At 44.9% G+C, this 23,474-nt stretch overlaps 1 protein-coding gene across 3 annotated transcripts in view; it reads left to right on the forward strand.

Annotated features, from left to right (window-relative positions):
* SYCP2L (synaptonemal complex protein 2 like) overlaps positions 1–23,474 on the forward strand; it is a 230,406-nt gene that overhangs the window by 107,705 nt on the left and 99,227 nt on the right. For all 3 annotated transcript variants that reach the window (XM_040353720.1, XM_040353718.1, XM_040353719.1), the window contains exons 21-23: positions 13,640–13,701; positions 16,996–17,050; positions 21,622–21,665. In XM_040353720.1, coding sequence (XP_040209654.1) covers positions 13,640–13,701; positions 16,996–17,050; positions 21,622–21,665 — 161 coding nt within the window. The remainder of the gene's footprint in view (positions 1–13,639; positions 13,702–16,995; positions 17,051–21,621; positions 21,666–23,474) is intronic.

The following is a 23,474-nucleotide window of genomic DNA, read 5'->3' on the forward strand; positions in this document are numbered from 1 at the left end:
TACTGAGGGAGATCCTGTCCAAGTGGAACAGATCTCCATTGTCGCTGGATCGTCAGATTCAGGTCAGCCACCTGGTCAGGGCCTCTCTGAATTGGTGGCTGAGATCCCTCGGTCAGGGAAGTCTTTTCTCCCCTTTCAGTGGACGGTGGTTACGACGGACACCAGCCTCACGGGCTGGGGGGGGTTTGGGGGGTCCAGTTGGCCCAGGGTCATTGAACTCTAGAAGAATCCTGTCTACCGATCAATGCCTTGGAACTTTGAGCGATCAGGCTATGCCTCTCCTCGTGGACAAGGAGGTTGCAAGGCCGCCCGATCAGGATCCAGTCGGACAACTGTGGTGGCTTATATCAACCATCAGGGGGGAACTCAGAGCTCGGCTGCAGCGTCCGAGGTCGCTCACATCCTAAGGTGGGCGGAAAGAAGCGTGCCGGCTCTGTTGGCCATCTACATTTCAGGCATGGAGAACTGGCAGGCAGACTACCTCGCAAGATGCAGGACCAGGGAGAATGTTCATTGCATCCGGAGCTGTTTCAACTCTTTTGCAGGAGATGGGGATCTCCTGGCCTCTCGTCTCAACCGCAAGGTGTCAAGGTTCGTGGATAGGTCCAGAGATCCCTTGGCGGACACGTCAGACGCGTTGGTAGCCCCGTGGGGTCAGTATCGATTAATTTATGTCTTTCCCCCATTGAAGTTGCTTCCTCGGCTGTTCCGCAGAGTGGAGGCCGAGAGGATCCCGATGATTTTAATCGCCCCGGCATCCTTGGTACGCCGATCTTGTGCGCCTAGTGGCGGATACGCCTTGGCGGCTGCCAAGGCGGGAGGACCTTCTGTCTCAGGGTTCCATACTCCATCCTGCTTTAGAGTCGCTGGCTTTAACAGCATGGCTATTCAAAGCCAGGTTCTAAGGGACCAAGGTCTTTTCGACTCTGTCATTCCAATTATGTTGAGGGCACGGAAGTCTTCTTCTAGGAAGATTTACTATCGCACCTGGAAGGCCTACATCTCTATGTGCGAAGAGATGGGTTGGCGTCCACGGACGTATTCGGTGTCCAGGATCCTGCTGTTTTTACAACGCGGTGTGGATCAGAAGCTTGCCTTAAGCACCATTAAGGGTCAGATTTCAGCCTTGGCTGTGTTCTTTTAACGGCCTTTGGCAGCCCATTCTCTGGTTCGTCATATACTTCCCCCTCTTAGACCACCTTTTCCCCAATGGGATTTGAATCTGGTGCTCTCGGTTCTTCAGAAACCTCACTTCGAGGACATCGGAGAGATTCCTCTCTTGACGCTTTCTCAGAAGGTGGCCTTTTTGGTGGCCATTACATCTGTCAGAAGGGTTTCTGAGTTTGCGGCCTTGTCCTGCAAGTCGCCATACTTGGTCCTTTATAAGAATAAGGTGGTGTTACGCCCGCGACCTTCCTTTCTTCCGAAGGTGGTTTCGTCTTTTCACCTTAACGAGGACATTGTGTTTCCATCCTTGTGTCCTCGGCCGGCGCATGCTAAGGAGGTTGCACTTCATTCCTTGCGGGGTGTACCTGTCAGCTACGGCTCCGTTTCGGAGGTCTGATTCACTTTTTGTGTCGTATCCGGTCCACAAAAGGGCCTGGCGGTCTCGTCAGCCACCATTTCTCGATGGATCAGACAGACTGTCATACAGGCCTATGCTCTTAGGGGGCGGGCACCCCCCTTTCCGGTCACGGCGCATTCAACCAGGGCAATTGGTGCTTCCTGGGCTTTCCGACATCAAGCGTCTGTCTCAATGGTGTGTAAAGCTGCAACTTGGTCGTCCGTTCACACTTTTTCCAAATTTTACAAGGTTGATGTTGGTGCATCTTCAGGATGCTTTCTTTCGGCTGCAAGGTTTTGCAAGCGGCTGTTTAAAGTTGCATCTCCTCCGTTGAGGAGCTCTGCCTGTTTGGGGTGAAGTTGTGTGTTTTTTACCGATACTGTTCCCACCCCTCATTTTTTGACACTGCTTGGGGATGTCCCACTTGTCAAGAATTGAAGAGGCTGTGTCCGTCCATGGATGATAAGAGAAAATAGGATTTTTTATACTCACTGTAAAATCCCTTTCTCTGTCGTTCATGGACGGACACAGCCCCCACCCCTCTATTTTGGTTTGTACTGCTTGTTACGAACTGAGGCTGCATGCTGCAGGGAGGTGGGTTATGTCCGGAGGGACCGCCCTCTGGGCGGGGCTGTTCAACTCTTTTTAAATTACATGTATATGAATATCTAACATGTTTCTGCCTAGTCCTCTCCTGTAAACAGGGAACATAACCCACTTGTCAAGAATTGAAGAGGCTGTGTCCGTCCATGGCCGACAGAGTAAAGGATTTTATGGTGAGTACAAAAAATCCTATTTTCTCTTAAAAAGAAGGGTAAGCGCCGAGCTCTTAGGTTATACATCGAACATCTGAATCTTTATCCACCTAAGTCTGCAATGTCAGACTCGTAAGGCTATTTGACTATGAAGGGTCACCCTTGCTCACCTGGTTAGGGGGACAATTACTGGCATTCATGAAAGCACGGAGGGAGGAAGTAGCAGTTTATTTGGTTTGTGGCACGCTTCCATGCTTTATGCATTCAAATATTTCTATTAATCTGCTAAAAATATTGTTGCATTTTCAGTCGCTCTGTCACCTTCTTTCGCAGGGAGTGATCAGTCTGGTTCCAGTGGCCTGAAAGGTTTTGCAGGTCTTACTTAAATCTCTGTATGGTCCCAAAACCAGATGGCAATGTTCAACCAATCTTGGGCTTAGAAAAATCTGAACAGGTTTTTTCATTTAATTTGTTTTTAGAAGAATTGGTGTGTACATTGGTAGCCTCGCTGCAACTGGGAAATTTGGATAACCTGCTACTCAGAGAACAGTCGCCTCTTTAACTGCAGCGCAATGTGGACTTCACGGTTCAGACATTCTAAAGATTAGACTGGGTCCTCAATGATGATGCTACTGCCAGATCAGAGACTGGCAGTTTCAAAAGTTGGTGCTACTGCCAGCTCAGAGACTAGAGTATTTGGGCATGATCAGAGACACTGTCCAGAAAAAAAGTTTTGTGGCTCTCCCAGACCTCCTGACACAAGGTCTGAACTGCAGTCCTTTACAGTCAAGGGCTCGGTTATTGAAGCCAGGATTCTGAAGTATAGAGGAGTGTCTGATGAAGTCATTCCCACATTCTGGAGGACAAGGAAGGAGTCTTCTAGGAATTCCTGGTATCCACAATTACAACAGAATGACAACTTGTCTGCAGGGATGATTTTCTGTTCATCAAAGAAAATAAGGCAATCACTGCCGCTTACCAGATCTGTTGGATGTCAGGTTATAGAGATCAAAAAGGCCTGTCGGAACACCATCAGCCAGATAGGGATCAGCATCTGAGGATTCCAATGAAGGTGCAGATGTCCCATACCGGTATTGTTAATAGGGGCAGAAAGAGAAAGGCTTCATGGTGCAGTTAGTTTAAAAGATTTATTGCTCCAAATCAGAACATGACACCAAGCAAAAAACAAAGTTCCAAACAAAATTCAAAAAGCACAACCACAGCACAGAGCCTGACCGGCTCAAGTATAATGGCGTCTAGGATAGTGACTCCACCCAATGCATTTCCCCACATAAGGATTCTTCAGGGAATGGAGATCATATCCAGACGCCAAGCACCACACCATTTAAATGCCAAAAGAAGGTGTGGACCACAGGAGAGACACCGGAAACAACAAAAAGGAATAAATGCAGTTGTGTCACCGGTGTACCCCATACACAAATGCGTGCAGACGGCTCCCAATAAGCAAATTATTTAGGCTCAACATATAAGGGTCCGGGCTGCACATCACAAAATTGGAAAATCGGCACATATCAATATAAAAGTTCAATGTTAGTATCCTGACTTTTAAAACTCAAAAAAGCTCTATCAAAATAAGCACATATAAACGCCCATAAATTCTATATTTTTTTACTTTTTGCTATAATAAATATGCCCAAAAATATATATAAAAAAACTAATTTTTTTCCTCAGTTTAGGCCGATACGTATTCTTCTACCTTTTTTTGGTAAGAAAAATCGCAATAAGCGTTTGGTTTGCGCAAAAGTTATAGCATCTACAAAATAGAGGATAGTTTTATGGCATTTTTATTAATATTTATTTTTTACTAGTAATTGCGGAGATCAGCGATTTTTATCGTGACTGCGATATTATGGCGGACACATCTTACACTTTTGACACCATTTTGGGACCATTGTCATTTTTACAGCGATCGGTGCTAGAAAAATGCACTGATTACTGTAAAAATTACACTGGCAGTAAAGGGGTTAACCTGTAGGGGGCACTGAAGGGGTTAAGTGTGTCCTAGGGAGTTATTCTAACTGTTAGGAGGTGTGGCTATGAGTGACACATCACTGATCGCTGTTCGCGCTGACAGAGAACAGGCGATCAGTGACATGTCACTAGGAAGAACAGGGAGATGTTGTGTTTACACTGACATCTCCCGTTCTTCAGCTCTATGACCTGATCGCGGGCCCCCGGCGTTCATCGAGTCGGTGGTGCGCACGCGGGGGCAAATGAAAGGGGATGTACATGTACGCGCATTTGCCCAGCCGTGCCATTCTGTCGATGTAAAAAGTGTAAAAAGTCGTGCGGCGGTCCTTAAGCGGTTAAACAATTCGAGCAGTCTTTTTCTCTGCATGTGTTCTGCTGCTGACATACTGAGGAGGAGATCTTGAGAGAAGTTTAGGAGCCAGCTATGTTGGATATCTCACTGTCCTGGGGTGGAGTGTCTCACAGGCATTTTCTTTGACCCTGCTTAGTTGAGGGTTGCACCCCTAGGGGTGAGCCCTATACCCATTTCACAATTGCATTTAGTTAATTAATCAGTATCAATTTGTAGAATTTTCACTGTCTTAATATGGACTTTTTTGCACTTTATTGTATGGTCATTTAATTATGCACTTTATATGTTTAATTATTTGATATTTGTTTATATTTCTAGATTCTGCGCTGCACTATTTTATATATTGATTTTTGTGCACAGGCTATAAGGGCTCTTTCACACGGAGCGGATCCGTATTGATCCGCTCCGTTAGCCCGTTTGGCTCAGCAGGGATTCCTCCGTTAATCCCCGCTGAGCTGTCGGCGGACAGGGCGGTCCCCGCACACAGTGCAGAGACCGCCCTGTCTCTCCTCCGCTCTCCCCTATGGGGAATCGGATGAATACGGACCGTCTGTCCGTATTCATCCGATCCGATCCGTCAGACGGAAAAAAAATAGGGTTTTCTTCCGTTTGAAAAACCGGATCCTGACGGAGGCGGGTGATTACGGACGTTAGTGGATGCTTCATCCGCTAACGGCCGTGATTCCATAGGGAACCATTGTAAGTCCGTAAACGGACTTATGAAAAGCGGACCGTTCGTCCGCTGGTGTGAAAGGGCCCTAAAGATGTATTTTGAGATTGACTGCTGCAGTTAGGCAGTCAGATTCCCTATTTGTCCTTCCTGAAAGACTGAAGAAGGGTCAGTTGGCTATTTTCTGTTGGCATCAACAGCTAAATTCCCAAGCCTATGATTTTGTCAGGAACCATTAATCAGACTGAGACAGAAGTGCAGTAAAAATCACACTTTTTAGTAAAATGGTGCAAACATAGTCAAAAGTAGCTTAAGAGGCTGCTATGGTGCCCAGGGTGGGGAGGGGGCCCCACTAGGGAGGCTGTTGAGGTAGAAAACCAGTGTGTACTTGGAGAACACAGATCCATTCTTGTATTAGCCCTGATCCTCTAGTCTAATCTCTAATCTTGAAGTAACGACTGTCAGATGCACAGGACAAGCCTTTGGGATCCTGCTGTCTGCTAGTCACAAATCCTCTTGTTTTTCCCCATCTGTGAGCAGATTCCCCATTATGGATGAGGGGGCTGAGGACATTATTGTAAGTTGTCCTACACATAGTGCTGCTTTGAACCATTTGTGATGATATGCATCATCACGACTGAATCGGGGATGTGTAACTCTGTGAGGTTCATAATGCTGGACATATAGGCCCGGATTCACAAAACACTTACGCCGACGTATATCGAGATACGCCGCGTAAGTGTAAATATGCGCAGTTGTATCTATGCGCCGTGCCCACAGAACTAGATACGCCTGAAAATAGGCTTCTTCCGACCGACGTAACTTTCCTACGCCGTCGTATCGTGGGCGCATATTTACGCTGGCCGCAAGGGGCGCTCCCATTGATTTACGATTTGAATATGTAAATGAGGGAGATACGTCGATTCACGAACGTAGTTGCGCCCGGCGCATAATATACGCGGTTTGCGTAAGACTTACGTCCGGCGTAAAGTTATTCCACATATAGGAGGCGCAAGTCATGTTAGGGATTGACCAGGGAACACAGCCGTCGGATTTTACGTAATTCGTGAATAGGGCTGGGCGTAGGTTACGTTCACGTCGTAGGCAGTGATTCGATGTATCTTAGGCAGTTGTTTCGACGGGATTCTGAGCATGCTCACTGTTATGCTTCCACGGGATGGCGCATGCACCGTACGTTATTCGTATCTTTATTATGCTCAGTCCTTCATTTACATGGGGTCACGCCTCATTAGCATGGCTCACGCCCACTTCCACCTACGCTGGCTTACGCCGAGGATGCCCAGCGTATCTTTAACAGCAAGTGCTTTTTGAATCCAGTGCTTGCCTCTGTGCGCAGCGCCGGCGTAGCGTATATTAGATACACTACGCCGGCATAAATATGCGCCGATGTATGTGAATCCAGGCCATAATGTATACCACTGTAGAATTTGAATGCTTGTATTTTCTTTAGATATACAGTGTGTGTGTTGTGTGTGTGTGTATATATATATATATATATACAGTACCTGCCGCCGAGAATGTGTTTTTAGCACGACGGCATCGCGCTGATTCTCGGCGACAGGGTGCCGCCATCTCGCACTCGCTGGAATAGTAAAAGCACATTCCAGCAAGCGCGTCATAGAAGTGACGGGAGATCCGACTTGGATTCCCGCCAATTCTACACGTGTGCGGCGTTTGTTATGAATCCTGAGGGGGAACTCCCCGCCGGATTTTAAATAAAAATCCGGCATGGGTTTCCCCCCTCAGGAGCATACCGGGCCCTTAGGTCTGGTATAGGTTGTAAGGAGACCCCCCCTACGCCGAAAAACCGGCGTAGGGGTCCCCCTACAATCCATACCAGACCCGTATCCAAAGCACGCTACCCGGCCGGCCAGGAAAGGAGTGGGGCGCAGGGGGGCGCACTGCGGCCCCCTCACCCCAGAGCACCCTCCCTGTCCCCATGTTGATGAGGACAGGGCCCCTTCCCGACAACCCTGGCCGTTGGTTGTCGGGGTATGCGGGCAGGAGGCTTATCGGAATCTGGGAGCCCCCTTTAATAAGGGGGCCCCCAGATACTGGCCCCCCACCCTAAGTGAATGGATATGGGGTACATCGTACCCCTACCCATTCACCTGGAGGCAAAATGTTAAAGTTAATAAACACGACACAAGGGTTTTTAAAATAATTTATTAGTCTGCTCCGGAGGCACCCCCTGTCTTCTTTAGCTCTTTTCACCAGGGGGGGCTTGTTCTTTGACGTCTTCGGGTGGGGGCCGCTCTTCTTCGCCGCCATCTGGTTCTCTTCCACCGCCGGGGGGGGTCGCTTTTATAAAAGCGCCCACCCTCCGGCGGGTTTCCTCCGACATCTTCGGCGGGGGGTGGTGTGCTTCTCAGGGGGGGCTTCTTCTTCCGCTATCCGGGGGGGTCTTCTCCGCTATCCGGGGGGTCTTCTCCACCCTCCGGGGGTCTTCTATGTTCGCCGCTCTCCGCTGTTGACTCGGCGCACCCCGGTTCTTCCTCCCGCTGTCCGGTGCCTTCTCCTTCAGGGCTGAACGTCTTCTTCTTCTGTGCTGTAACGTCGTCTTCTTCTTCTGCCTTCTCCCGATGTTGACACGTCGCCTCTTCTCGCTGCAATGACAGGTGCGCGGTTTGCATCTGACTTATATAGGCCTCACAGTCCCATCATGCTCCGGTACCTACCCACGTGGGTAGGTACCAGAGCATGATGGGACTGTGAGGCCTATATAAGTCAGATGCAAACCGCGCACCTGTCATTGCAGCGAGAAGAGGCGACGTGTCAACATCGGGAGAAGGCAGAAGAAGACGACGTCACAGCACAGAAGAAGAAGAAGACGTTCAGCCCTGAAGGAGAAGGCACCGGACAGCGGGAGGAAGAACCGGGGTGCGCCGAGTCAACAGCGGAGAGCGGCGAACATAGAAGAAGACCCCCGGAGAGTGGAGAAGACCCCCCGGATAGCGGAGAAGACCCCCCGGATAGCGGAAGAAGAAGCCCCCCCCTGAGAAGCACACCACCCCCCCCGAAGACGTCGGAGGAAACCCGCCGGGGGGTGGGCGCTTTTATAAAAGCCACCCACCCCCAGCGGTGGAAGAGAACCAGACGGCGGCGAAGAAGAGCGGCCCCCACCCGAAGACGTCAAAGAAGCCCCCCCCTGGTGAAAAGAGCTAAAGAAGACAGGGGGTGCCTCCGGAGCAGACTAATAAATTATTTTAAAAACCCTTGTGTCGTGTTTATTAACTTTAACATTTTGCCTCCAGGTGAATGGGTAGGGGTACGATGTACCCCCATATCCATTCACTTAGGGTGGGGGGTCGGTATCTGGGGGCTCCAGATTATTAAAGGGGGCTCCCAGATTCCGATAAGCCTCCCGCCCGCATACCCCGACAACCAACGGCCAGGGTTGTCGGGAAGGGGCCCTGTCCTCCTCAACATGGGGACAGGGTGCTCTGGGGTGGGGGGGCCGCAGTGCGCCCCCCTGCGCCAGAGCACCCAACCCCCCCATGTTGAGGGCATGCAGCCTGGTACGGCTCAGGAGGGGGGGCGCTCGCTCGTCCCCACTCCTTTCCTGGCCGGCCGGGTAGCGTGCTTTGGATACGGGTCTGGTATGGATTGTAGGGGGACCCCCTACGCCATTTTTTCGGCGTAGGGGGGGGTCTCCTTACAACCCATACCAGACCTAAGGGCCCGGTATGCTCCTGAGGGGGGAACCCATGCCGGATTTTTATTTAAAATCCGGCGGGGAGTTTCCCCTCAGGATTCATAACAAACGCCGCACACGTGTAGAATTGGCGGGAATCCAAGTTGGATCTCCCGTCGCTTCTATGACGGCTTTGTCTCCATCGCGGCATGCCAGCTCGGCGCTGGCTCCCGTGATGGGGCTCGTAGGTGGTCAATCTCGCCGAGAAAGGGAGCGAGATTGACACAATATCGCGGTCACCTACTGTGTATGTGTATGTGTATATATATATATGTATATGTATATGTATATGTGTATATATATATATATATATATATATATATATATATATATATATATATATATATATATATATGTATATGTGTGTGTGTATATAATATATATATATATATATATATATATATATATATATATATATATATATATATAATCTATATATATATATATATATATATATCCATAATAACTTACAGTGCATTTTGACTTTTATTTTAGCACTGAACTGTTTTCCATTCATGATTTGCAAAAGTTGCTTTAAGACATACTGTAACAGGATTAGCAGTGTTCATTGTGCAGATGTTGTGTGCTCATACGTTTACATACTCTGGCAGAATTTATGAATTTTTGAGCATTTTTCAGAGAATATGAATGTCGACACAAAAACTTTTCTTTCACGCATGGTTAGTGTTCGGCTGAAGCCATTTATTATCAATCAACTGTGTTTACTCTTTTTTTTTTTTTTTTAATCATAATCACAACATATAAGATAAATAGAAGTGCAGTGCAATAAAAAACAGTCCAAGATGCTGATGAACAACAGTTCCCAGAAAAAGGATTCACCAGTGAAGATCAGTATTTTCAATAATGGTGACAATCCCTCCAGATGAGCAGTGTAGTGACACTGAACTATAGAGCACTGTAGTGGCACTGGTGGTACTGTAGTGGCACTTGTGGTACTGTAGTGGCACTGGTGGTACTGTAGTGGCACCGATTAGCACTGTAGTGGCACTGCTGGGCACAGTAAAAATCAATCAGACTCACTGTTCTCCAGTAGATCTCGCTCCTCACGCTGTATTGGTGTGAGGAGGGGTGGACCCCTGCATGACACTGGTTTCTTTTACATTTTGATCGCTCCATCATTGGACAGAGCAATCATAAAGTAAAGGGCTGTTGTCATTGGCCCTTTACTGTGATCCGTGACGTGCCAGATCCAGTGAACCTGGCGAGCATGGATACTACTTTACTGTATATATAATATTGGGTTTCTGAGTAATTTTCTAGCAAAAAAAGCTAATTCAAACATGTAAACAAAGTTCCAAAAAGGCCTGGTCAGAAATTGGTTTAAATGGTCTGTTGCAAAGTGGAAAACGTCTGTGGTCAGATGAATCAAAATTTTCTCCCATCCAGATGATGTATTTTTATGGAAAGGCCATGCATATTTCAGTAGGACAATAGTAAACCATATACAGGGGTTGATTTACAAATGCTAGGAAGTTACGAATCTGGTGCAGTCTATAGTAGCCAATCGGCTTCCAACTTCAGCTTGATCAATTAAGTTTTGCCGAAAAAACCTGGAAGCCGATTGGTTTTCTATGCAGAGCTGCAGCAGATTTTGCACTCTCCAGTTTTATAAAATCAACCCCACTGCATCTATGACAACAGCATGGCATCATAGAAGAGTCTGAAGGAGAGGGACCTTCTTACTTTATATCAGCGTTTAGTTCAAAACCCTACATCTCTAATGGTATAGGGGTGCATATGTGTTTGGAATTTGGAATGCAATGCCAAGCTGCAGTTTCCAAAGCGAGCAAAATCCTTTCTTGTATCAAGAGAGGCATGGACTGCAGAATGAGAGATATAATTTTGCCCCAGTACAAATCATTAGCAAGACCTCATCTGGAATATGCAGTTTTTGGCACCAGTTCACAAAAAGGATATCAGGGAACTGGAGAAAGTGCAGAGAAAGGCAACCAAACTGATGAGAGGCATGGTGGAGCTCGGCTATGAGGATCGGTTAGCTGATCTGAAATATTCTCTTGAGAAGAGGAGATTAACCGCTTCCGGACCGCCCACCACATATATACTGCATCGGGGCGGCCTGACTGCGCAAAATCACGTACCTATATGTGATTTTGTGCATGCGCTCAGGGGTGCACGCGGGAGCGTTGCTCCTGCTGTGATTGGACATAGCGGGAGCCAATCATATAGTCCGATGGCTGGGATTAGACTCTGGGTTTGGAGGAAGGGCAGAACGGTGGTCTGCCTGTGTAAATAAGGTAGACCGCTGTTCTGTCAGAAACGAAAAGAGAGATCTTGTATTTCTGCTCAGAAACATGGATCTCTTTTTGTCCAGAGCATTCCACTCCCCCCACAGTTAGAAAGTGCACCGATCACTGTTTTGTATTGGTGTCACTGGTCCCCAAAAAGTGTCACTTGGGGTCAGATTTGTCCTCCGCAATGTCACAGTCCCACTAAAAATTGCTGATCGCTGCCATTACTAGTAAAAACAATAATAAAAAAAAAATTAAGATTAAATGTCCATAAATCTATCCCATAGTTTTTAGACGCTAAAACTTTTGCGCAAACCAATTATACGCTTATTGGGATTTTTTTTTTACCAAAGATCTGTAGCAGAATACATATTGGCCTAAATTAATAATGGGTATGTTTTATAGCAGAAAGTAAGAAATATAAATGTTTTATTTTTCAAAACTGCAGTCTTTTTTTTGTTTATAGCTCAAAAAATAAAAACCGCAGAGGTGATCAAGTGCCACCAAAAGAAAGCTTTATTTGTGGGGGGAAAAAAAGAACATCAGTCTTATTTGGCTACAATGTCTCATGACTATAGGTCGACCGATATGGGTTTTTCTCTGGCCGATGCCGATATTTGGAAATTGGGGCAGCCGATTTATATATTGCCAATATTTGCGGCCGATTTTCTTTTTTTTCCCCCTTCATGTCAGTAATTCTAGGGTGGAGAGGAGGTTGTTGTTTAGGATGGAGAGGTGGGGTGCAGCCTATCGGTGTCCTTTAGTGCCAACCAGTGCAGCCTATCAAAGTCCATCAGTGCCACCTCATTATTGCCCACCAGTTCAGCCCGTCAGTGTCCGTCAGTGCCTACCAGTGCCTACCAGTGCAGTCCATCAGTGCCACCTCATTAGTGCCCACCAGTTCAGCCTATCAGTGACCATTAATGCCCACCAGTTCAGCCTGTCGGTGCCACCTCATGAGTGCCCACCAGTGCAGTCTATCCATGTCCATCAGTGCCACCTCATTAGTGCCCATCAGTGCCTACCAGTGCAGCCCATCAGTGTCTATTAGTGACACCTCATCAGTGAAGCCCACCAGTGCAGCCTGTCAGTGCCACTTCATTAGTACCCACCAGTGCAGCCCATTAATGCCACCTCAGGGCCCATCAGTGCTCACCAGTGCAGCCTGTCAGTGTCCAGTCTCACCCCATCAGTGCCCACCAGTGCAGCCTATCAGTGTCCATCAGTTCAGCCTAACAATGTCCTTCACTGTCACCTCATCAGTGCCCACCAGCAGAGCGCTCCTGACTCCGTTCCATCCCCTCCCCTGGCCACAGACAGAAGACATCTCCATTCGTCCCCTGCCTCCAGACCACAACACCCGGAATTGAGCGTGGCTGATGCACATAATATAACTGGATCCTAATATTTATTGATAAAGTTGATCCAGTGAAGGTCTGATTGCCTATTGGGGTATTGGGGTGTAATTTTTTCCCCCCACTGGAGCAAATTAGATCATGCTTTTTAATTTTTTTTTTATTTTTTTTTATTTTTTTTATGCCTTCCTCTGGATTAACCGTGGGTATAGGAATGTGTGTGTGTGTGTATATATAGGATTGTATAATTGTATTACTTTTTTTTCTTTGATTGGTTGAACTAGATATACACTTGTGTTTTTTTAACCAGACTAACTATGAAACTAACATCAATATTGAAAGATATATATCCAGGTTTTAAAGCAGCATATGCTCCCATCCATGATGTCTTTTTGCATATTTCAGCAGGACAATGCTAAAACATACTGCATCTATGGCAATTATGGCTTTGTAGTAGAAGAGCCTAGGTGGTTAACCGGCTTGCCTGCAGTCCAGACCTTTCACAAGCTGACAATATTTGACACGTCTTGAAATTTAAAATACAATAAAGAATACCCAGGACTACAAGTTAGAATCCTATATCTGGCAAGGATGGAACAACATTCCTCTCCCAAAACTCCCTCAACTGGTCTCAGTTCCCAGATGTTTACAGAGTAAAGAGGGAATGCTATATTGTAGTAAAAATGGTCCTTTTTTTTTTTTTTTTTTTGAGTAGTGCTGCCATTAAATTCAAAATCACTTATTTTTTTCTTTATAATGGTAAAGTTTAAACATTTGTTACATGTTCTATTGTGTATAAAATATGGGTTTATGAGTTTTGCAAATTGCATTCTGTTTGTGTATTTTACACAATGTCCCAACTTTTTTGAAAAGAGTGCATTCGATAAAAGCTGTTCTACAATACTAAATGTTTAGTTGTAAATTATTTGCTGATAACATGATTATTTTATATTCTATGCATTTCAGGATGTAAAAGCAACATGTTCAGAAACAAAAGGATCTACACCAAAGAAGCAGCATGCAGAAAAGTACAGATTTACTATACTTACTGATAGTCCTACCTCTGATTATTATTTTTTTTTTTTTATTGTTACTAACTGTAAAATAAATGATTCTGTATTGGGGCATACATGGAGTCAGTTGCAAAATATATGATGTATGGGATCATTTAAGCTAGTTCACAGATAAAGAGCAAATCAGTGAAAAAAACATATTCCTCTGTCCACTGGCTGATCTTTACATTTTCTGTAGAGAGTGAATGAAACTTCTGTAATGTTTATAACTTGACTGGAAAACATATGCGATTTTCTTGAGCTTTTCTTGTTCACTGTGTATTCCACGAGGGGGTGGATGATCTGTTGAGTGCGGGCCACATAAGAGCACAGCCAGAGGGGTCACTGTGTGGAATACGCTAACAGAGCTGCACTTGGCACGAAGCACTTTCTAATATTTAACATTCAGCTTTTAATATTCGGTTTTTTGGCACCCAGCACTTTTTCAAGAGATCACAGTCGCATATGGACTTCTATATATAGCACTCTTCACGTGCACATTGCAATTGTATTTAATATTTATTATATTATATATTAATCATTAATGATCATTTTATAGCACGTATTTGAACAGGTATTTATGAGTGAGTGAGTGAGAAACTTATATAGCGCAACAAATGCGAACTTAATCACCTCAAGGCGCTGGAGACCATAGTTGTACAGGACTTTCAGAAGAGGTGGGTCTTCAGTTTTTTCCTAAAAACCCGATGGTTTTCTTCCATGCGGATGGTCGTGGGTAGAGCATTCCAGAGCCGTGGTCCTTGGACCGAGAATCTACGTTCTCCCTTAGATTTGTAGTGAGATTTTGGTATTTGGAGAAGGTTTTGGTTGGTTGATCGGAGCACGCGCTTGGTGACGTAGGGTTTTATTTTCTCGCTTAAGTATTGAGGAGCTTTACCCTGTGTACATTTGTGGGTGAGGCAGAGAGTCTTGAATGTCACCCGGTCCTGTACGGGCAGCCAGTGGAGGGACCTCAAGGCCGGGGAGATTGGTTCCCACGGCTTTTTACCAGTTACCAGTCTGGCTACCGTGTTCTGGACGACTTGTAGACGTGAAATCTGGTATTTCGGTAGTCCTAAATAGAGTGAATTTGCGTAGTCGAGTCGTGAGTTGATGATTGTTCCAACCACTACTGCTGTGTCCGCTTCATCCCGGAAGAGGACACAGCAGATGAGTCTACGTAGCATGCGGAGCAGATGATGAGAACCGCTGACGACTGATCCTATTTGTGCATCCATCGACATGTCTGCGTCAAAGATGACTCCGAGACTTTTGACTTTATTGCTTGGCGCGATGGTTTGTCCAAGGATGGTGGGTGGTGTCCATGTGGTCCTGGAGATGGATTTCCTATTTGCGTGAAGGGTGAGTAGCTCTGTTTTGGATCCATTGAGTTTGAGGGAGCTTTCCGTCATCCAATTGTCGATCAGTGTAAGGCATTTTCCTAGTTCATGAAATTGGTCTTTTTTGTTGGTGATTCGAAGGTACAGCTGCGTGTCGTCCGCATAGGAGTGGTAGCACAGGTCCTGTTTGCTGATGATTTTGAGGAGCGGGCGGATGTAGATGTTGAAGAGTACGGGTGAGAGGGGTGATCCTTGAGGGACTCCGCATGTGATGGTCCGTGTTTCTGATGTGAAATCTCCAAGTTTCATGGTCTGAGTGCGATTTTCACTTATTAAGATTTTATTAGGGTAGCGCCAATTCTATCTTTTAAAACACTCATTCATTATTCCACCTATGTGGGATAAACATGTAGAGGCAGCCACCTTATACAAATTCTCTGGTGGGCGTCAAAATCATACACATTTTTGATTGAATCATACATATGTAGCTTTTTTTATTTTTTTACAATTTTCTGGTTCTATATATCATTTTTGCTGTACATATATTTATTTTTTGGCTCCATTGCCCGGATTCATCCATTGCCTCTCATATGAATTGTGCTCCATTTACTGCCACACTAGATGGAGTCGCCCACAGACACCACTGACTGTGGTTCCCCAGGGAAAATGGCAAAGAAATTAGAAATCCTTGCCCAATCGCATTTTATTTGCCCCTAAAGTGGAGGTCGGAAGTGTCTGTAATGTATCTTTCCCACCCCACCCTATACACTTGACACTGCAGCACCCATTCGTGTTTAGAGTCTTGGTGGCTGGCACTAATACCTGAGGATGGTTAAGTTATGCCTGCATGTTCTATAACCTTCTGTGGTTTACAGTCTCACTTTAAAGTAGATCTGAAGACTAAAACCATTTTTTCTACCCTACAGTACAAGACACAGTCTTGATGCATTTCACAGCTTAAAGTGGTTGTAAGCCCAGGTTCACACTGAGCTGCGGGAATGAAGCTGTGCGAGTTTAGCTGAACTTGCACAATTTCCCTCCCCGCATGTCAGACCCGATTTTGGTGGCGATTTCAGACACCTGTGCGGGTTTCTGCACAAATGCACAGATGTCAATGGCAATCGCATCCCGAAATCACACAAACTGCTTTTTTAAATCGGTGCAACGCCGAGAATGCAGCGTCGCACCGATTAGGACGGTGTAATTGCTGCCGATTTGACATGTCAAATTGCATGTCAAAACACACCAATGTGAACCAGGGCTTAACCGCAGAGATAAAAATTAAAAAAAAGCACACCATTCTATACTGTGTATTTGCCTCTCTCCAAAGCAATGAGTGTGTTTGTGTTTTTTTTTTCTCTCTGCCTGGCTTCCCTGTTATTGGCATGAGTCCTTTCGAACAGATTTTTCTGACTCCAAGAGTTAAAAAGGTGACGAGGAGAGAGCTTCAGCACACAGCCTGTGACTGATGTCCACAGCTGTGCTTGTTCTTCATACTCTCTGAAGGGGGAGATGTGTCCAATCAGGGCTCACAGCTTTCTTTACTGAGATTGTCTCTGTGAAGACTTCCGATTCCCCACCCCTGCTGCTAGAGTTGAAAATAAATCCTTTCATCTTTGTGTTTTCTGATCTACAGTAACAATGACTCCAGATAAACAGGTGGAACTTATGTAGGAGGATCTGTTTAATCTGTGTGTATCACCTAATGCTAGCTAATTTATTGGGTATATTGTGAGGGTTTTCAACCACTTTAATGACTTCAATACTGGGCAATTTTACACCCTTCCTGCCCTGGGCCAATTTTAGGCTTGCAGTGCTGTTGCACTTTGACAATTGTGTGGTCATAAAAATGGAAGTGGTTATATAGGATAATGGGAATTGTTAAAGCTTTGTTTATTTTTTGTGTGTGAAAGTGTTACTTTTTTTGTAGATCTCTGAGTAAATTTGAATTTCCAAGTTCATCGCAGTCCGGGACAGACATTGAGGTAAGAGTAGTCTTGCTTTTTCATCAGGCTTTCAGTAGTCCCGCTTGGAATCCACCAAATTTGCCATTGCGTCCCTTCACCAGGGAGATTATATGACTTCTTTAAATATCAGGGACACTTAACCTGCATGTCCCCATCTTTCCAACACTTTGCTGTGGGACCCCTACACTACTAGTCTGTGACCTTGCCTTTTGGCATCTAATCTGTATTTTGGATGCTCACCAAAGCATTAGCTGAGCTCAAATGGCATTCCCATTGTGGGATACTTCGACAAAGGAAACAGCTGGTGCAGGCTTGTCTGAGAATCTGGCTTTGACTCTCCAATAGTTGGAGGTTTAGGTATATCCTAAAAAAATACTGATGCATTGTTGGTATGTACAGGCGGTCCCTGGGTTACAAACAAGACAGGGACTGTAGGCTTGTTCTTAAGTTGAATCTGTTTGTAAGTTGGAAAAATGTAATTTTTTAAATGTAGCTCCAGCCAAATAATCCATGTTTAAGCTTTTGGATAGCATGGGGAAGGGTTATCACCCCTGTAACATTTGTTTTGCTGTCTGTGCCCCTGTTCAGAAGATTTCACCTCACTTTCTGTCCCAATGACAATTGGATTTTGAACATTTGGGTTATTAGGGAAACAGGGATTGGTGATAAAGCTTCAGTGGAGACACCTTTTTCCCATATTAACACTTACAGTAGAAAATTTCCCTTCCCAGGAGTAGATTTCATCTCACTTTTTGTTGTCTCCCTCTGTTAGTAGGAGTCGTTTGTAAGTCAGGTGTTTGTAAGTAGGGGACCGCCTGTACTCTTGGCCTGTCTCTTTTGACTTTCAATAAAATTTCTATATATATATATATATATATATATATATATACACACACACAGCTTGGGTCAGAGTTAACTTTAGACTTCCTGCGCTTTCCTGTCCCAACAGCTGCCCCACTCTCCACTTTTGTTTGATAGTTTTGGGCCTTAAAGCATTCTTAAAAAACAATCTTCTGTCCTCGTGGGACAAGTTAATTTTGTCCCTGAACTGAACTGTCTGGTTAGTGTGGCACAAGGGACCAGGTTGTTCCCGGCATGGTGGCTCAGAAATTGAGTTCTCAAATCCACAAATTATTTAATTCCTAATATATATATATATATATATATATAAGACCTGGGTGCCCCGTCAATGCAGAGGACTTGGTATTCAAAAGAATTTCATCTCCCAATCACCATCCTGAAACTTTGGTTATTTGACTGTCTTTGTAGCCTTTAACCACCCTGTTGGAAAGAATTATCTTATTATATATTATTCAGTCAGACAATGCCATGGTGATGTCGTCATACATCGGGGTAAAATCAGTAGTCTCAATGTGTCAAAACGGGTAGTTTGAAGGTGTAAATCCTGAAGACAATTTTCAAAGCAGGCAGCACCTTGACGCGGGAGTGGTCCCCACATCTGGAAGTATTCCAGGACCTGTGTTGCAGGTGAGCGATGCCGGATGTTGAACTCCAGTCTTAAAGTTTCAACAAAAACTTGCTAGCTTTGTTTCCAGGTACAGAGCTCCTCTAACGAAAGAAGTTGATGCTCTGGTCCCTCTCTGGGATCAGTACACCCTAATCTTTGCATTTCTTCCTCTGAAACATCTTCCTTGTCTGCTCTACAGTATTGAGTTGGAAAGCATTCTGGTGCTCCTCATTTCTCCAGACCGGACTGGGTGCATATGGTACACCTTTCTGGTAAGACTCCTGGCAGACATTATTTTCGATTGTTAGGATCTTCTGTTCGAAGGACTGTTGCCATCCTACTTAATGGTTGCTGGCTTTAAAGCAGAAGTTTAGCTAAAAAAAGCATTTTTATGTACAGCTTTAGTTACATTGCTTAGGTGTAATAAAGTATGTCTCATGATGTGCAGGCTGCTGGATTCTTAAAAAAAATAACTTTACTGTAGGGCTGCCTAGTTCTCTTCCTGCTGCTAAATCTCTGGCACTGTGGGGGGGGGGGGGGGGGTTAACAGTTTCAAGTATTCAGGTTCAGCGGCAGTAAAGATGATCTGATGGGAACCTGTCCTCTCCTCCATTGAATAAAGTTATTTCACTTAAACTGCCTGTAGCACGATCTGTGAATGGGAGAATTCTCCCATAGTGAGAGAATTCACAGATTGTAAGAGTGAAATCAATGAAATAAATATTTCTTGGTGAAGGAGAGGGCAGGAGAGAACACGTCCCTGTTGGTTTATCTTATCTTTAGTGCAGCGGAGCTTGGAGGCCCGATGCCATTAACCCATATACCATTGAAAGTTCTGCAGGAGAAAGAGGACAGGGCAGCTCCGCAGTGAAGATTTCTACAGAGTTCAGCTGCCTGTGTGGAATACTTTATTACAGGTAAGCAATGTAACTTGGCTGTTGAGGAAAAAATGTTTTTTAGCTAAACTTCAGCTGGGCTGTAGAAGCCTCCTTATTGGGTAGCAAGGCTGCTTCCTCAAGCTCTACTTCTGGACATGGAATGCAAATTTCACTTGCTGTGACTCCTGGGGGTTCCACTCTAGATGTTTCTCCATGGACCAAATCTTTTCCTTCCTGCAGCTGGACCAGCATTTGTCTTTCAGCACTTTCAAGTGCCAGGTTTTCTACCCAGTTTATCTTGTTTTAAAAGATCATTGATCTTTCACTCCTTGCTTTGGACCTTTGTACAAGAAGTCTTCTATGTAGTTCCCCCTTTTCATTCCCTTGTGACTCCATGGAATCTGAATATGCTTCTCTGTGTGATTCTAAAGCCAACGGCTAAACCCATTTGAGACATTTTACTCTCACTCACAAGTTGGTGTTTCTTGTAACCCTCACCTCCTAAAGGTGAGCGTTTGAACATGCAACTTTATTTGGCAAGGAATCCTTTTATGGTTTTATATAAAGACAAGGTAGTGTTTGGATCAAGCATTTTCTTTTTGCCTATGGTAGTTTCTACCGTTCACTTCGACCAGTACATTGTTCCATCCCTTTTAATTCAGGCTTAATTCCAAATGAATTTTTCTCTCCACTGACTGTATGTGGTTCGAGCTGTGAGTGTTTCTTCTTCAGCCTCTGCTTCTTCAGGAAGACCAACACCCTTTTTGTTATCCTGGCTCTTCCTCATAAGGGTACATCGGATTATCGTGTCACTACTTCTAAGTAGCTAAGGCTGGCCATCAATCGGACTTAGAAAACATAAGACCAGGTGGTAGCTTTTCAAAGATCTACCAAGCAGATATTCAGGCCCCATCTGATGCCAGCTTTGGACGTTGGGAATTTCAGGTGGCTCTCTGAACTGCAGGCAGTCCCCAATTTTGTGTTGCTTTTGCAACAGGCTAATCATTTCTGTGTTCCTTAAGGCAGTGTTCCCCAACCCCCGGTCCGCGGCCCACTACCGGGCCGCGGCACTTCTGCAGCTGGGCCGCGAGCAGGCGGCATGAGAGAGCCCCACATGCGGACCGCGCCACTCTGCCATTCGGACCGCAAGGAGACTTTTCTTTCTCCTGCGTCGCTCATAGAGCCGACAGCGGGAGGCAGAACAATTCTGGGTGGAGGGCGGAGCTGCCCGAGGTTATCAAACAGGCGATTGGCTGCTAGGACTGTCCTTCATCCTAGCAGCCAATCACCTATTTCTTACCTCGGCCCTCCATCCAGAACTGTCCCGCCTCCCTCCCTGCAACTTTTCTCCTCATGCTGTGCCTCCCTCCGATCTGTCCCTAAGTGTGGGGGGACGGAACCGAGGACTGTAACGTGTGGGGGGACGGAACCGAGGACTGTAATGTGTGGGGGGGGGGGGGGGGAGGCTGAGGACTGTAATGTGTGTGTGTGTGGGGGGGGGGGGAGGCTGAGGACTGTAGTGTGTGTGGGGGGGGAGGCTGAGGACTGTAATGTGTGGGGGGGACTGAGGACTGTAATGTAGGGTTATGATATAAATTGGGGCAGATGACCAGTACTGTTAATGGGGGAGCCCAGAGTATGACAACACTACCAGTGACAGGGTGAGTGTGAGCAGGGCCTAGTGGGGGGCACTAGCTTCATCAGTTGGGGCCTTACCACATCTGGTGGCAGGCAGCATGGCAAGTGACAATCCGCATCTGGTGGCAGGCAGCATGGTAAGTGACACACTCAAAGCTCCCACTGATTCTGCATTATGGTGGGTTTAACTGTATTTATTACTACATCGTAATAAATATAAATAATGCGCTGAAAAATTGCCCGCGGAAAATCTTGCCCCCCGCATGCCACCCCCAACCGGGCCTTGGCAAAATTTTCTTCCATGCAGCCGGTCCCCGGTGCCAAAAAGGTTGGGGACCACTGCCTTAAGGGATGAGAAAGCAAAAGCCTTTTCTTGGAGTCTATTGAGACAGAGGTTTTAAAGTCATGTGAATTTTCATAATACTTTGCTATAAAACTGAGGCATGATGGTTGTAGGCAGGAGTTATCCTTTGCTGGCCAACCTTTCTCCTGTTGGTGGCAGTAATCCTGTGTTCCTCAATAGATTCCAAAATGACAGTTTTGCAGCGAGTACAAAATATATTTTTTTAAATGTAAGCAGTAACAATTATATTTTCTTATTTCAGCTGGTAATGGGGACGGTTGAAAGCCCAGAGTCTTCTACTAAAAGGTATTAGAAATGGTTTAAGGTTTAGTTAGTATTTGGAAGCAGAATTAGCTTGTCTGACATTCAGAAATGACCAATGCTTACCAGTCTCTAATGCCGCGTACACACGATCATTTTTCGGCATGAAAAAAACGTTGTTTTAAAAAAAATGTCATTTAAAATGATCGTGTGTGGGCTTCATATAATTTTTCGGGTTCTGAAAAACGACTATTTTTTTTTTTTCGAACATGCTGCATTTTTTAACGACGTTTTAAACTGTCGTTTTTTGGGTTCTAAAAATGATCGTGTGTGGGCTAAAACGACGTTAAAAACCTGCGCATGCTCAGAAGCAAATTATGAGATGGGAGCGCTCGTTCAGGTAAAACTACCGTTCATAATGGAGTAAGCACATTCATCACGCTGTAACGGACAGAAAAGCGCGAATCGTCTTTTACTGACACAAAATCAGCTAAAGCAGCCCCAAGGGTGGCGTCATCCGAATGGAACTTCCCCTTTATAGTTCTGTCGTACGTGTTGTACGTCACCGCGCTTTGCTAGAGCATTTTTTTAAAACGATGGTGTGTGGGCAATATCGTTTTAATGATGAAGTTGGAAAAACTTTGTTTTTTCTACATGCTGAAAACGTCGGCTTTTTTTTCATGCCGAAAAATTATCGCGTGTACGCGGCATCAGATGTATAGGATGCATTTGTTTTCACTTCTCAGGGTTATTTCCTTTTATTCTCTTCGGTGATCCTGCCAGTAACACACCTCCCTAGGGTGACAACACTTGCTTACTGTATTGTATCAGGTAAAAGTACTTATGTCTTTTTGGGGGAAAAAATTAGCAATTTGGCACAGTAGATGGGTATACCAATATAGACCTTCTGAAAGCTGGGGTTTGCATATGGCTGTACCTGTGCCCCTTGTGACTTTGCTGATGCCTGCTCATACGTTACTCTGGCATTGAGCATAATAATGTGGGGTGACCTAGTTGTACAAATTCCTAGAATTTGGACAATAGTCTGCTGCTGGTTATGGAAACTTGCATGCTACAGTGTTAATTTTTCAGTTTTCATCAGCTGCATGTTATCAGTGATGAATTAGAATTAGTTCAATTGATAAAAAACTATGACAAATCGATTCCAGTTTTCATTTGGTCGACTAAAATCTCCTTTCATTTTAGTTGACTGAAATCAAATGGGTTTAGTTAAATAGTAATGTATTTAACCACTTAAGGACCTTGGCTGTTTTTCAGATTTGGCGTTTACAAGACTAAAACATTTTTTTTTGCTAGAAAATTACTTAAAACCCCCAATCATTATAATTATATATATATATATATATGTATGTATGTGTGTGTGTGTGTGTGTGTGTGTGTATATATATATATATATATATATATATATATATATATATATATATATATATATATATAATTTTCCAACACCCTAGAGAATAAAATGTAACACCATATTTGCGCAGCCAAGTAAAATGATACCCAACATGTCATGCTTCAAAATTGCGCCCGCTCGTGGAATGGCGTCAAACTTTTACCCTTAAAAATCTCCATAGGCGACATTTAAAAAATTCTATAGGTTGCATCTTTTGAGCTACAGAGGAGGTCTAGGGCTAGAATTATTGCTCTCGCTCGAACGATCGCGGTGATACCTCACCTTTGTGGTTTGAACACCGTTTTCATATGCGGGCGCTACTCACGTATGCGTTCGCTTCTGCGAGCTCGTCGGGACGGGGCGCTTTAAAAAATGTTTTTTTTTGTTATTTATTTTTATTTATTTTATAAATTTTTACACTGAAAAATATAAAAAAATAT

The sequence above is a fragment of the Rana temporaria genome, chromosome 5 (assembly GCF_905171775.1).
Source record: "Rana temporaria chromosome 5, aRanTem1.1, whole genome shotgun sequence".
NCBI lineage: Eukaryota > Metazoa > Chordata > Amphibia > Anura > Ranidae > Rana > Rana temporaria.